General features: G+C 37.7%; 1 protein-coding gene across 2 annotated transcripts in view; it reads left to right on the forward strand.

Annotated features, from left to right (window-relative positions):
- The window catches only part of S6kII (Ribosomal protein S6 kinase II), a 362,049-nt gene that overhangs the window by 277,783 nt on the left and 67,397 nt on the right, over positions 1-16,869 (forward strand). For both annotated transcript variants that reach the window (XM_068226656.1, XM_067143003.2), the window contains exons 10-11: positions 7,130-7,255; positions 7,339-7,428. In XM_068226656.1, coding sequence (XP_068082757.1) covers positions 7,130-7,255; positions 7,339-7,428 — 216 coding nt within the window. The remainder of the gene's footprint in view (positions 1-7,129; positions 7,256-7,338; positions 7,429-16,869) is intronic.

The raw sequence follows: 16,869 nt of genomic DNA on the forward strand, positions 1-16,869 counted from the left end.
GAAGTTCATCTATTGTATAGCACTCTTCAATACCATAGGTCAATATTGGTATGAAATAGCTGTTAATCATCATCAGTTCGGCTGGTTTTGGAATCATGTCATCCCATAAAAGTGTTCTTACTTGTTGATAGAATTCTGATTCCTTTTGAACTCGGTTTGTAATTTCCTTTCTGACCAAATTATCACTGGAGATTACACTTCCAAGGTAAGGAAAACTTTCCACACACTCTAGCTGGTGGTCTCAGAGTTTTACATGCCCTTCTGTGTTGAGGTTATATTCTTGGAACTGGGATTTCCCTATGTTGAGTGTGGTGTGTACTTCCTCTTCTGTTACACCCCAAATCATGATATCAGCAGCAAAGGCCACTGCATTCAGTTCACCCAACTTTTCCTGGACGTTCTTTATTACATTGTCCATAACAGTGATGAACAGTAGTGGAGACAGTGCACTTCCTTGTTGAACTCCACTCTTGGTCTCAAACCATGATGATCGATCTTACCCATTTTGTACACAGCTAGTCATTTTTGTAGTGAACGTGCCCCACAGGCATGATTTGATTAGAGACTCGTGTGTGAACACTGAAGTGGACAAAGTTAATACAGATATGGTTAAAATTTGTAAACATTTTCGTAATACACAGGTAATTGATAGCAGCAGTTTCGAGAGACACTGTTACACAAAGCATGGCCTTCATCTAAACAATTCAGGTAAACGAAAGATAGCAAATATTGTTCTAGATTTTATTAATCATAAGATATGTACTGTAAAAAAGGCAACTCCCTTGAGTTATAATACTGACCAGGAAAACTAGTAGAAAGAGCCAGCTGTACTTCAAGCTGGCTCAGCCAACTAGTAAATGAAACTCAGGAAAGTAAGGAATTTCAAGTTACCCAATTGCAACAGTCAATTTTTAGGGAGGAAGGGGGTCTGAGATTGCTCTTGGTAAACTGTCAGAGTGTAGTAAATAAACAATTAAAATTCGGTACATTGATGGAATCTTATGAGACTGATGTGGTGATAGGAGTGGAATCGTGGTTGAAAGAAGGGGTGGGTAATAGAGAAGTATTTCCAGAAGGGTACACAGTCTATCGTAGAGACCGAGGAGATAAAAAGGGAGGGGGGCTGTTTATTCTGGTGAAGGAAACATATTGTTCACATGAATGGTTTACCGATGAAAGGGATGAAATATTAGGGATAAAATTAATTTGTGATAATATGAAGGAGGTGGGAATTATAGGAACATACAGGCCAGGAAGAGAGGAAAGAGACATGGAAATATTTGAGAAAATAATAGATTATACTCATAAAAACAATAATAATGATGTGGTAATAATTGGGGAGATCTAAACTTGCCTGAGGTTGAATGGAATGGAGCTGCAAGTGAAGCCCATGAACAGAAACTGGCAAATAAGTTAATTTGGGAGGGAGGATTTACACAAGTAGTACAAGAACCAACTCGTCTCAATAACTTACTAGATGTATTCTTGGTTAAACCACGGGAAATTGTTGATAAAACTGAGGTAATTGAAGGAATAGGTGACCATAAGACTGTAATAATGGATGTAGGACTGGTACCAAAAGGGCTTAATAAGAGGGTCACACAAGACAAGAAATTGTACAGAAAAACTAAAGTTGATGAATTTGGGACTTACCTTAAATCACAATTCAGTTGTTGGATAAGTGAAGGGAGTAATGTGGATACACTTTGGGCTAAATTCAAAGGAATCGTTTGGGAAGGAGAGAAGAGATTTGTACCTGTTAAGAAGGGTAAAATGACCTCAGACCCTGTTTATTATACAAGGGAAATAAGAAAATTAAAAAGAAAATGTAGAATAGTACACAGGAAAATCAAAGAAGGTAGGGAGAGTAGAGAAAGTAGAAAACAGCTAATGAGGGAACTGAATAGAGTAAAGAAGGAAGCAAAAGAGAATTATATGAATGGCATTCTTCAAGAGCGTAATGACCACAAAGGGAAATGGAAAAAACTGTATTCATATATCAGGAATCAAAAAGGAAATGGAATCCAAATACCTATAATGGTGGGAGAAGGGGGTGAACACTATTTAACAGATACTGAGAAAGCAAACCTCTTTAGTAGGGAATTTAGAGATTCAGTAGATGATTGTCAGGAGTTGGACACCGAAACAGAAGTTACAGAGGGACAGACACAGAGGGAAACAAGAAGCTTCTTGTTCACAAATGAAGATATTTTCAGAGAAATCCAACTGCTTCAGCAAGGAAAAGCAGCAGGAAGTGATCAAATTACTGGGGAGGTGATAAAGACAATGGGGTGGTACATAGTGCCTTATTTAAAATTTCTCTTTGACTATGTCATAAATAATAGTGTAATACCAAAGGAATGGAAGGAATCTATAATAATACCAATTTATAAAGGAAAGGGTGACAAAAGGAAACCAGAGAACTACAGACCAATCAGCCTGACCAGTATAGTTTGTAAAATACTGGAGAGTTTAATATCAAAGTACATCAGAGGGATATGTGATGATAAAAATTGGTTCATGAGGAGCCAGTATGGATTTAGAAAGAAATATTCTTGTGAGGCACAACTGGTGGGATTTCAGCAGGACATATCAGATCAATTGGATTCAGGAGGCCAGTTAGATTGCATAGCCATAGATCTTTCCAAAGCCTTTGATAGAGTGGAACATGGAATATTATTAAAGAAATTGGAGGGAATAGGATTGGACGTAAGGGTTACACGTTGGGTAAAAACATTTCTAAATTCAAGGGTTCAGAAAGTCAAAGTAGGAATTAACGTATCGCAGGAAGAGAAAGTTTGGAAGGGAATTGCACGGGGTAGTATAATCGGTCCGTTACTTTTCTTAATATACGTAAATGATTTAGGGACAATATGACATCAAAAATAAGATTGTATGCAGATGACATAATTGTTTACAGGGAAATAAATACCATTGAGGATTGTTCAGAATTACAAAGGGACCTTGAGAGTATCCAACAATGGGTTAAAGAGAATAACATGAAAGTTAATGGAGGCAAATCAACTGTTACAACATTTACAAACAGGAGTTTTAAAACTGAATTTGAATATACTTTGGATGGGGTAGTTATCCCAAAAGATGGCAAGTGCAAATACTTAGGTGTAAGATTTGAAAGTAATTTGCATTGGAAGGGTCATGTGGATGACATTGTTGGGAAAGCATACAGATTGTTACATGTCATAATGAGGCTACTTAAAGGATGCAACAAAGAATTAAAAGAGAAAAGTTACTTAAGTATGGTTCGTCCATTATTGGAATATGCAAACAGTGTTTGGGATCCTCACCAAGAATACCTAATAAAAGAAATAGATAGTGTGCAGAGGAAAGCAGCACGATTTGTAACAGGGGATTTCAGGAGAAAGAGTAGTGTATCAGAAATGTTAAAGAAACTAGGGTGGGGAAACTTTACGTAAGAGAAGGGAGAAAACTAGACTTATAGGTTTATATAGAGCCTATACAGGAGAAGCAGCATGGGGAGATATCCGTGAGAGGCTTCAGTTGGAAAATAATTATATCGGCAGGACTGACCACAAATATAAAATTAGAAGGAATTTTAGCAGAAGCGATTGGGGTAAATTTTCATTCATTGGGAAGGGTGTGAAGGAGTGGAACAGTTTACCAGGGGTAGTGTTTGATCCTTTTCCAAAATCTGTACAGATATTCAAAAAGAGAATAAACAGCAACAGAGAAAATAAATGAAGTGTTAGAGGGCATTCGACCAGTGCAGGTTATTGTAAATTAAAAATGTGTGTAAATAAATTAATTCCATCCCCTGGTCTAAGGAGTTTGGACAGCCAAAGTAGGGGACTGCCTGTAGGGGTGAAGTACAGTGGGGACTTCGAGGGCCCTGGGACCGCTACGGTAGCTGTGAAGACCCTTCAGGAACTCTGAAAATTGGTGGTAAAAGGGGCTCGGGTTAAGACGCAGCAGGTCGTTATGCTACTTAGGTTCCAGGGGTAAAGAAAAGAAAAAGTAAATAAATGCAATGTACATTTTAATCTTATACCAGTTGTACAGTATCATTTGAAGTAATTCCACATACTGTATATCAGATGACTATATTTGTATGTAGTACAGGAGATATTATAAGTAGAATTTTGTAAACAATGTAAATTTATTAAGGATGAACTGTGTGTTTAATAGAAAAAATCGTTAGCGTAAATGATATAATATTGTATTATAGGAAAATTTTATTCTCTTGTTAATTTAATATTTAGTGCTTGACAATGTATTTTAGTGTACCATTTGCCACCGAAGTAAACACCTCATTTGCAAATAAAGAGATTTGATTTGATTTGATAGTACAGTCTTTGTTCAGCATCTGAATTTTCCTCACCAGTCCTTCAGGCACATTTCTTTTCTTCAGGCTCTCCCAGATCTTATCTCTTATAACACTGTCATAGGCCTTTTCTATATCCAGGAATTCAATGACCAGGTTCTTGCCTTTCTTGCAGTACTTTTCCATCAGCATGCAGGTGCAAAAAATTAGATCTATTGTTGATCTGTTACTTCTGAAGCCACATTGCTCCTCCTCTAATTGTGGTTGAATGATGGTTCTCAGTCTCCTTTCTGTGATCTTCTCTAGAATTTTTAGCCCATAAGACAGCAGTGTTATTCCTCTATAGTTGGCAGGTTTCAGTCTGCTGCCTTTGTTAAACAGGGGAATTATAATGCCCTTGCTCCAATTTGCGGGTATTTTGTTGTCTGTCCATATGGCATTTAGTACTCTGTGCAGCCATTGTATACCCTGGATGCCTGCTGCCTTTATCATGTCCGCATTCACTTAATCTGCACCTGAAGATTTTCCTAAAGGCATAGATTTTAAGGCTGTTTCTGTCCAGGTGATGGGAGGTTCCTCATTGTAGGCTTCGATTTCTGGTTCTGTATTTTGTTCTTGAACTGGTCTGTTCAGTAGGTGGTCGAAATGGTTCTTCAGGACTTCTCTGACACTTTCTGTCCTAACCAGATTTCCATTTTCATCTTCAAGTGCCTTTATGGTATTCATTGGCTTCCTTTTACCTCTGATAACTCTATACAGTAGTTTCTTATTGCCTCTGCTGTCTGCATATTAATCCTTAATTAGTCACCCATGGTCTTATAGACTGTGTGTGTTTTATTTTGCTTTTCATGGGCTTTGCAGGCAACAGAGATATCTGCCATGTTGTTTACCTTTCTCCGCACTCATTGTTGATAACTTGGACTGGTTATTTTTATTTTAGAGATTGGTTTTGGCAGTTACGGTGTGTGTTTATTGAAGTACTCCATCAACATGGTTACAACTTCCATGTGCGACTAGTTGCAGCTGCCGAATTATCTGCTGTTTTAGCCATACGCCATTTCATTTCATTGCAATTACTGAGTGCGATTATGTTTTTACAGTTCTTCCCTAACATCTTGACATAAGTACATTTCCTACAGTACTCCCTAATGGTCAAATTGTAGAGCTATAGTTGAAAGCATTCCTGACAGGCAAAAATCATCAAAGCCACAGATGCACCTCGAATATGCAGTTTCTGTATCTAGTGGAAGGATAGGAAGAGAAGTGCTACGTGTGCAAGGAGGATTCAGCAGCATACTGTCAAGTATGCACTTCTGGCTGATGAGTATGACAGCCAGTGAAGAATTAGAAGAACTCTGTGAACAGTGGATTGTATCCCATTTATATTTCAAAATGAAGGAGAAATATAATCCAGCAGCTTTGATGGGCCTAGGCCTACCAAATGACCGCTGCTCAGCCCAATGGCCTGCAAATTATGAGGTGTTGTGTTAGCATAATGAATCCTCTCAGCCGTTATTCTTGGCTTTCTAGACCGGAGCCACCATCTCACTGTCAGATAGCTCCTCAATTGTAATCATGTAGGCAGAGTAGACCTTGAACTAGCCCTCAAATTCAGGTAAAAATTCCTGACCTGGCTGAGAATTGAACGTAGAGCCTCCGGGTTAGAGGCAAGCATGGTACCCCTACTCTGTGGGCCTGCTGAAGGAATATGACACCCACATGATATAGGATCAAACCATGTGAACCAGATATTTGGACGGAGGAATATATGTTAGGTCAAAAAAAAGTGCATGAGCGAACACGTACGAGCACATGAACACAGAGTTGAAGTACATTGTTGGTTTTGTTGAATGTTTTCAGCATGTATGATGGGTTTGTTTTTGTTTTTAGTAAAGCTTTTTTTGAGACGGAATTGTATATTTCGTACCCGGTCTATAATACCAATGTACCGTAGTTGGTCCGTTATTGGACATTCCCTATGAGAATCAACATCTTATCACCCGGTCTATAAGACCGTGCATGACTAGTTGAAGGTTGACACTAATATAACAATGTTAGATATGAATATGAAAACCTACATAAATGAAAATAAACCTTAAAAATGTGATAAATAAATTGACCTTTGATATTTCAGTGTTAGAAATAAAAGAACCAAATGAGTTCAGTGCTGAGACATATAATTATAGTTTCGGATAGCTCAGAATGAGTCAAAAGTTCAGTATACAACTGTTAACATGTTACAAATGCGCCATTGTTGAATGTGTTAAGATTTACAATTTTCCATTTTCCATCAACAACAGTAATCATATGGCCCCCCCAGCTACTGTGAGGAGACATTTCAGTTTGATGTTGTTTAGGCTGCCTGCATGTCAATTTCAACATTCCATTTAACTCTACCAAATGGCAGAGAAACTTGAAGTTACTTAGTGACCTACTGCTGAATTTTTATTAAGTTTATTGGGTAAATACCAATTGTGTGTCCTGAGATCTTTTACTTGGTGATATCTTATGAAATGAAAAACCAAGTGGCTTTATCCTTTCAGACCTCTGCCATGTTTGAACCTGCAATCTTGGAACATTCTACCTTTGATTCATCAATAAATATTCGTAACAATACATTCATAACTAGTAGAAGGTAGATCTTCTATTAGCCTTGAGACATTGTAGTTGTAATATTGATCAGGAATTGTAGTCAGTAACTAGCGTAAAAGAATTATAATTATTGGTCACCCAGAGGTACTGTATCTGCACAGAGTAACAGGAATATGCATCTCTTGTCTTTTATCATTTAGGTGTGTGTGGTTCTGATGTGTTTTATGTGTTTTACAGATGATGTACATTAAGCCAAACCTTATCACAGATGAATATGAATTGAAGGAGACCATTGGCATGGGGAGTTATTCAGTGTGCAGGTTATGTGTACATCGCTCCTCAAGAACGGAGTATGCCGTCAAGGTCAGTGTAGTCTATGTAGTGAGTGAATTGAATTGCCTTGCTTTAAGCATTTCATGTAATCCTAACTGATATATGTTTTTCAGGTGATCGACAAATCCAAGAAAGACTGCCAGGAGGAAGTGGAGATTCTACTGCGGTGGGGTCATCATCCTAACATAGTCACGTTAAGAGATGTGAGCACTTCTTCAGGTCTCGAGATAAATAGGTAGAAAATCGTGAAGGGCAGAGGGCACCAAAGTAGTGAGCATGGTGGAAACACATCACTGCATCTTTTGAATGAAATGGAGTATTTTAATACTAGGAAACAAAAGCTTATATGCTTGAAAGGGCCTGTCATACAACTTGTCTTGTATTCCAAGCATGAATGGTTTTACATTCTTCTAAATCCTGTAGATATTCATAATAGTAAAGACAGGAATGTTCTGAATATATCTCTAACAGCGACTTGAAGTAATAGAGAAATGGGGTGGAATTAATACTGCAACTTGCTAAGAAACCAATTTTCACTGCAAGTTAAGAAACATATAAACAGTTGACCTGTTTCAATCTCATTTTTCTCACAAGGGACACTGCTCAGAGTGTACATTCTGATTTTGATGAAACTGAAAATACTTCCAGGTTGTTGAACAGTGACACCTATAATGTCAATCATCAATGTATTGCAAGAAATAAGTGAGAGAAAATCTATTTCAATTAGTAAACATTTACATACCTACTTTTAGGTCTGATAAATCAACAAAGGATCATCTGAAAGCTTTGAGCCTCTGTGGCCCAGACGGCAGCGCACCGGCCTCTTACGGCTGAGTTCCGTGGTTCAAATCCTGGTCACTTCATGTGGGATTTGTGCTGGACAAAGCGGAGGCGGGGCAGGTTTCTCTGGGTACTCGGGTTTTCACTGTCATCTTTCATTCCAGCAAAGCACTCCACAATTTCATTTCATCTATCAGTCATTAATCATCGCCCCAGAGGAGCGCGACAGGCTTCGACAGTTGGCACAGTTTCTATCCTTGCCGCTAGATTGGGCTTCATTCATTCCATTTCTGATCCAGTTGAATGATTGGAAATAGGCTGTGGATTTTTATTTTTATCTGAAAGCGTGCTTTAGAGATGTATTATTCCCACATGATGTTTTAACTCTTTGGTGTCAATGTTGGGCTTAGTCTGACATCTTTAATTTTCCGTTCTGGTCCTATGTTGGACCTAGTCCGACACAACTTTAAGGTTATATATTTTGTATATTTCGGTGAAAATGGTGCCAAGATTTATACGGTATTTAGCCTGGAATTTCTCTGTTCCTTGCTGCCATCTACTGTTAATTTATTTTAATTGAGTTGCTTTTTCTTTGGAGATATTTCATCACTGTTATGTTTATATTTGTTATCAATATGGTGTCTACCAGTCGCGTCATAGAACCTGATGATATTTACGGATGGTTGTATGACAGTGGCGATATTGACGTTGATTTGTTGACTGATTCTGAAAGTGAAATTAGTGTTCTTGAATATGAGAAAAGAAAATTGAGTGAGGAGGAGGAAATTGAGGTGGAAGACAGTGGTGAAAATGGTGATGTAGGGTGTGATGATTGAGGAAGGTGACCACGATTTTTCAAAGTATTGTCGCGCAACATTGACATGGAATGCTTGCACCATAATACAGGAAAGACTCCGGTAGCTTTAGTGAACAGTTTTCAACTATATCATATGCTGAAAAAGACAGAAAATAAGCCTGAAGTGAATCACGTCTTTCAGTAATCTAGTTATCATGGTGCTTATGGGGGATGTTATGAAAAAAAAATACCCGTAAGCACAACCGACCGAGTAGCTGCAATTAAAAAAAAATTAATAGGAAGCTACATATCACAGACACTTGTGAGGCCAAAGAAACGAAGGTCTGTGCCGTGTATTCCGACTGGAATATGAAAGGAGGCAGGAATGAAACTGAACATCATTTTATTGTGAAACCTGTCCAGGAAACCCAGAACTAAGCCCAGACAAATGTGTCCATAAGTACCATATCTTCACAAAATATTGCTGATAATTTTGTTAATGAATAAAAAAGAAATGTGCAATTCATATTTTTAATGTAAAAAATTCAACATTTTGGCCAGGTGGCCTCACCTGCTATGCTGAACAGGGGCCTCGTAGAAGGGGTGGGGTGGGGGAGATTGGAAGGGATAGACAAGGAAGACGGGAAGGAAGTGTGCCTGGCCTTAAGTTAGGTAACATACCGGCATTTGCCTAAAGAAGTGGGAAACCGCGGAAAACCACTTTGAGGATGGCTGAGATGGGATTCGCAACCCCCCTACTCAGTTGACCTGCTGAGGCTGAGTGAACCCCGTTCCAGTCCTCGTACCACTTCATGTCATCTCTGTTTCACAATTAGGACTAATACGAAATTGATCATTATCTGTTGCTTTTGAATCATATTGATAAGGGACAGGACATGTGACACAATCTATTTAGTTTCAAGGTTTTTGCTTTAAAAGGTATAGTGTCCTTTCCTACCATCTCGAGAATATTTTGTGAACTATATCTAACTTGAAAATTCTTGCCACTTATGAAGGGGAAGCACCAAAAGCAAATACTGAGCAGATATTTTTTTGCTTCACAAGCTAGCGGCTACTCATTTGCAGAAGAAAGGCTGGGCCGTCTCATTCTTTTATGGCACGGAGATTATTGGTTTCATAGATGGCGGTAGTGGAAGTGATGTATCAGGAAGCAATATTTTCGGTAGTGATACGGACAGTGACTATGCACAACAAGAGGTTACTGGAGAAGTGACAGACAGCTCGGACAAAGAAGAAATAGCTTCAGATGTAATAACTTTGTCCACTGGTCAGTGGTTGTGGCAAGAGGTAGATGTAGTCACGAGCACACAAAAGATCCCCTTCACGGGTGTGCCAAGTGCAAGAAAACATTTCGCATCTGTTTTAGATGCTTGTTTTGCTATTTTTCGACAACATAGTGATTGACCTACTTGTTCGAGAAAAAAATAGGTACACGGCAGAGTGTACACTTTATACCGACAAAATATGTGTTCCACCTATCAATACTTTATTTATTATAAACGGATTTACATCAGTACCGGTTCCGGCCTTCTACGGCCATCATCAGCTGGTATATTATAATATTGTAGCCATTAGACATATGTCACAAAGATGTTATTATGATTAGATCATCCGGATGTCTAATGGGGTTAAAAATAAAATATATTGTAGTAATGTTTTGTCTATGTGGGGTTAAAATAGTATCTATGATCAATGTGGCAGTGAAGGCTACAGTATACTAAAACTTATTGAGTGTACAGTAGACATATTGAGCACATTAAACATATTAAAATCCATAAAGCACAATATAAAACACTTGATAAGTTTAAACACTCTAAAATATAAGGTACATGTATGTTAAAACACTTGTTAAAATTTGAGAGTTCGTGTTGTGTGAAGTTCCTTCTTCAAGCTTCCTTATAGTTCTTGCACTTCTATGTCTATGTTAATTTAGTTGCATAAAGTGATCTTCGAGAATATGCTATTTGGCTGCTATATATCATGTTAATTCGTGGTGAAAACCCTTGTCGTAAAAAATTTTCAAGTACTGTTGTGATTCAACTGTTGATATACTCCAGTAAGTTTTGTGACAGACTGCAAAGTCTTGAGTTTTAAAAATGTTGATTAAAGGAGCTGTTGGTAGCGACACCTCTCTCGTCTGTATTCATGTTGTAGATATTGCTGTTATCTGTAAAGATAAGTTAGTATAAGTATAGTGTGTGTATGAAGGAATGCCTGAGGTGTGTATGTCATTGTTTTGGAGGTCGTGTAGCGTTGTGTTTGGAAGCTTGCTGTGTACTACTCCGAGTGCGTCTGGGACTTATGTTAGCTGTGGAGAGGGATATAGGAGGAGTGGCTAGTATGGGGGTAGGGGTGGGGTTAGGCTTGTGATTCATCAGTCCTTTAGGGCGTCCTATGTTATGTTTGTTTACTATTTTGAGATAGTCATTTTTTAATGCAGAAATGGCTTTATCAAAGATGATGCTGGTTTTCTCTGTAATGTTATTAATATTGTGATTGGGATTGGCGTATTGGTCCAGGGAAATATAGACATTTTCGGTTATGTTGAGCAGGGCGCCCTTAGAGTTTATGTTCAATATCGTCATATCATTATTGATGTCTGTGAAACTATGCTTAAATTCTTCTACATGCTGGCCTATTGATGAAGAATGGTTGTGTTTTACTGCATTTATATGTTCATTGTAGCGGATGGCGAAGTTTCTGCCTGTACGTCCAATATAACTTGTGTCACAGTTGTTGCATGTGATACGGTAAACACCTGATTGCTTATATTTATTGTTATTGTTGACTGTCCTGGTGTTGTGTATGGTGTTGATGCTGTTGTGTGTGGTTTTGAATGCTATTTTCAGGTTATGCTTCTTGAAAATATTAGTTATAGTGTATATGTAGGTATTGTTGAAGGTAAATAAGGCATAATCTTTCTTGGGTTTGACTATTTTCGTTAATTTGGTTTTAGGTTGGGATTTTATTTTGTAGATGATTTTGTTGACCCTTTCTTTGCTGTATCCGTTATGTTTGGCTATGTCATGGATTAATTTTAATTCGTTGTTTAGATCTTCTGTTGTCATTGGAATATTAAAGGCTCTGTATACCATGCTATAATAGGCTGCTCTTTTATGTGTGTTAGGATGAATAGAATCTATTTTTATGATATTTAAGGTGTGTGTGGGTTTCCTAGAGATTTTGTAAGATAAGTGGTTGTCGTGTCTGGTTATTGTCAAGGGGTACGGTTATTTTCAGTCTCTTTGGTAAATTTAATTTGGGGACCAATGTGTTAAGTTTGTCTAGTATAGTATCTGCGTCAGTGGATCTATTATCTATGATTACAAAGATATCGTCAACGAATCTGCATCAAAAATATATATTATCTATTTTATTGATTGACGTGTGTTCTAGGTAGTCTATATACATTTCTGCTAATATTCCAGAGGCAGGAGATCCCATAGGTAGGCCTTGTTGCTGGTATGTGGTATCATGAAATCTGAAGTAGTTATTGTTTATGGCAAATTCAAGTAAATTCATGAATTCATCTATTTCTAAGGTGCTCAAGTTGCTGTGGTTTTTTAAATTGGATTCTGTTATTTTGATTGTTTGTTTGATAGGAATGTTAGGGTACATGTTTGTTATATCGAATGAAGCAAGGGTATGATGTTGTTCAATCTTTAGTTCTTTGGTTCTGTTGCAAAAATCTATTTATTGTTTTGTTTGCTAAAAATGAATAATGCTTTTTCAGAATTTTTGAATGAATTGCGATAGTTTATAGGTTGGACTGGCTCTATAGTTTATGATCGGTCTCATGGGTACATTTTCTTTGTGTATTTTACGGTAGGCTTTTGCGGTTGGTAATTGAGGGTTCATTGTTATAAGTTTAGCAGATTCTGTTTCGGTAAGAAGAAAGTGTGTGTTCTTGAGTAAATTTTTAAAATTCCTCTGTATGTTATTGGTTGGATCTTGGCGTTTGATTGAAAAAGTGTTGTCTTGGAAACCTTCTTTAGTCTTTGTTAGTCTTTTATCCATAATGACCGTAGTGTTGCCTTTGTCGGCTTTTGTTATTAGTAGATTGTCCTGTTTTATTTTGTTTTTGGGTGCGATTTATTGGTGGTATTGATGTTTAGGTTATTATTATGAATGTTATTGATGTATTGCGGGATCCTTTTACTGATTTCGTGTCTAACTTCATCTCGTATATCGTATGGGATTTTCTGTAAAGCAAGTTCTGTTTCGGTAACGGTAGTTATGATATTCTGATAGGATGATGCATTACCCCAGTTGTGTTTGGGTCCCTTGCTCAACATAGCCGTCTCTATATCGTCAAATGCGGTTTGTGTGAGATGTTTTATGGGTGGGTGGAATTTGTGTTCGGAATTCTTGTTGGAATGGGAAAGATTTTTGTGTTGGATTAAGGTTGGTGGTTTTGGTTTGCTTTGTTGTTTCAGTGTTTCCAGTTTCTTCATTACTGAGGTGTTGTTTCTTGTGATATAGGAATTTTATTTCTTCTTTTAACCAGATTTTATTAGTCCTGTTTTGTGTTTTGCATGTCCGAGCAGTTCGCCTGTTTGTTTTAATGAACTTTACTCAACACATCTTAAAGCGTCCCATGAACTCCCACACAGCTACTGCAATTACTTTCAACAGATTTCTAGAGATAAAATAGAAGATTTAGCCATAAAGAAACAAAATATACTAAACAAGAAACTGGACACACTGAAACAACAAAGCAAACCAAAATCACCAACCTTAATCCAACACAAAGATCGTAAACTTAACATGAATCAAAATACGTAGGTATTATATAATTTTATGTGATTATTTATTAAATATAGAAAACTTGACGCACAAAAAATATTAAATGAACACGTTTTATAAGAAATGAATTATCATCAATCAATCAATCACTACTGACCTGCATTTAGGGCAGTCGCCCAGGTGGCAGATTCCCTATCTGTTATTTTCCTAGCCTTTTCTGAAATGATTTCAAAGAAACTGGATATTGATTGGATATTTATTGGTATTTATTGATATTGGATATTTATTGGTAAGTTATTCCAGTCCCTAACTCCCCTTCCTATAAATGAATATTTGCCCCAATTCGCAGAGGGTTGGGTGATGTGATAACGCAAGACCAACATGGGACCAGAAATGCCATCCTGCTTACAATTTAAATGAAATTTCAGAAACTGTAAACATAATTTTCGAGGCATTACTCAACAGTTCCTATTTTGACAAGCCTCGTAACAAGCCTCCACGCAGTTGCTCCCTGCCTATTGGTTCCAGCCTTCCCCTACTCTCCCCTCATAGCAGCTTTCATCACACACGGCCTCCACAGTTTGCCTCCAGTCAACCATAAACCTCCTTACAAGCTGAGCTAGCTATTCTTGGGTAGGCGAGAACGTAAGTAATCAGATGTGCTGCATTTCATTTTCATTCATTCTTCTTTTGTATTACAAGATGCTTTTAAAACTTGCCTACTTTTAACGCTAATAATAGCCGTCGTTCTTGTTCTAGGGCAATCCACTGCACATTCCACTTACAAAATCACGATCAGATATTCCTCCTACTTTTTAATCAAGAATTGTTAACATCATCACGCCAACAAGTTGAACTCAATACCATTTTACTGGAACCGTCACTTATGTTTAACATATGTTTATCAATCTTCTTCATTCTACTGGAACTAAACATTGTGCTCCATATCACCAAGTTTATACAGATGCATCGGCAAACTGTATGTCAACACAGCATCCATCACGTTAAGAAGGACTCTATTACCAATTTTATTGAACCATCTCATGCGTACAATATTTTAATTTTCATTTTTAACAGTATTCAAGTGTTGTGCTCAGCATATTCTTCAACATTTTAACTGACACATGACTGTTATGGACGATATAATGAAGAACGTCAAGGAAAAGTTAAGTGAACTGAATGCAGAGACCTGTGCTGATGATATCATGATTTTGGGTGAAACAGAAGAGGAAGTACAGACCAGACTCACCGTATGGAAATCCCAGTTTCCAGGTATATAACCTCAACATTAGCGAGACCAAGACAGTGGCGATGGCAGTCAACAGAGAAGGGCGTCCAGCAAGTGTGTAAAACTAGGAGACCACCAGCTAGAGTGTGTGGATAGTTTACCTTACCTAGGAAGTGTAATCTCCAATGAAAATTTGGTCAGAAAGGAAATTACAAACAGAGTTCAAAAGGGATCAGAATTCTACCAACAAGTAAGAATTATGGGATGACATGATTCCAAAACCGGCCAAACTGATGATGTTTAACAGCTATTTCATACCATTATTGACCTATGGTATTGAAGCCTGCTCCCTCACAAAAAGAGATTCGTCAAGACTGCAAGAATCAGAGATGAAATTTCTTAGATCCACCATCCAGAAGACCAAGATGTACAAATTAAGAAATGAGGAGATGAGAAAAGAAGCCGGAATAAAGACATCCCTATTAGACCGAATCGGCACATCCAGACTACGGTGGTGTGTGATTTGGATGGAGCCTACAAGAACAGCCAGAATAAGTTTGGAAAGACAGGTGGAAAAGACCTGCAGGAAGACCTAAAACCCGATGGATGGACATGATCAAGGTTGATCTAATTGCCAGAGGATGGACAGTGGATGATGTTCTCCATGACAAGTTGTATATGAACAGGAAGAAGTGGAAGAGGCTCCTTAAGAGTACCCGGGAAACTGGAACTGTACAATGATGATGATGATGATGACACCTGTACCAAATTTCGTTTTTTTTCTTTTTCCCCCGTATGCGGTCACCTTTATTATTCTCTCACTAACATACTGAATGTCAGCAACTCCTTCTAGATCTTTACTCATGATGAAACCAACACCATTCCTCATCTCTTTGTCATTTCCATGCCAATACAGTGTATAGGCCTACTGTTTTCTTAATTTCTTCATTCCTTTCCATCTCCATTTGGTTTCACTCAGCCCCAGTATCATTAATTTCCTCCTTTCCATGAGGTCCACTAGTTCTTCTCATTTTCCTGTGAGACTGAGGAAGTTGGTCCCAAACCGTGTTAGTCTCCACCGGAATTTTTGCACTTTTGCAAGACCCTGTCTATCATCAGGCCATAAACCATCATCCCTGACATGAGTCTGCTCATGCTGGCGTCTTAATTTAGTTGCTAAATGCATTCCGAGGCTTTTATGTGTTTTGAAAGCAACTACAAATAAGCTCTTTTACTGGCTTGCTAGGCCTAACTTAATTGAAAATTTTCATTTGGGTTTCCTACACTTTTGAAGGTTCTTCCATTTGATACCAGTAATTGAAACTAAAAATTCTGTGTTCCATGCGTAAGTCAAGATAGATGAAGTGCAGTGGTTTCAAACAGATTTACCCAGGATTTATTATCCTTTGGTTTTGTGATAATGGGAAAGGAACGAACAGGTATACTAATATTAATCACAAGTAACGATGATGGATGGTTGTTGTTTAAAGGGCCAAACTTTCAGGTGTTTGGCCTTCATCCATTACAACTGCTGTGTTTTTGTCTACACTAGCATGTTATGGTATTTATCCCTGTGTACATTCCTATCCTTAATATTTGAGGTAAATATCGGTAGCAATCTGACCTTGAAAACAAAAACATAATGATTGGGTTATACCACATATTTCTGCCATGCCAGCCATTGAGCTCTAAATGGGCTCTATTGCAGCTGGTATTTAAACATTTCCTACTCATGATGCACTACATTTAGTCTTTCTTTGCCCACTGCAATGTTTTAGTAGTTCACATACCAGTAATAATTTCCTGGATCAGTATTTGATTCCTGTCTCTGCCACAATGTATACAAGTGTCTGGGGAACAGATCATCATTTAATATATGAAGGAGCTTGTCCATCTTGGAAGTAACTTTCCATAGTTTCCCAGTTCAGCTGCAGGTAAATATCAAAATTGTACAAACAGTAAACTCCTGGTTATTCAGACTTATGAAAGGGGGAAAATGCATGAGAAATCGAAAACTTGGATATCTGGTTACAATAAAAAGTTTAATGGCTACTTAGTAGGGTATTTTTAAAC

Source organism: Anabrus simplex, chromosome 3, assembly GCF_040414725.1.
Source record: "Anabrus simplex isolate iqAnaSimp1 chromosome 3, ASM4041472v1, whole genome shotgun sequence".
Taxonomy (NCBI): Eukaryota; Metazoa; Arthropoda; class Insecta; order Orthoptera; family Tettigoniidae; genus Anabrus; species Anabrus simplex.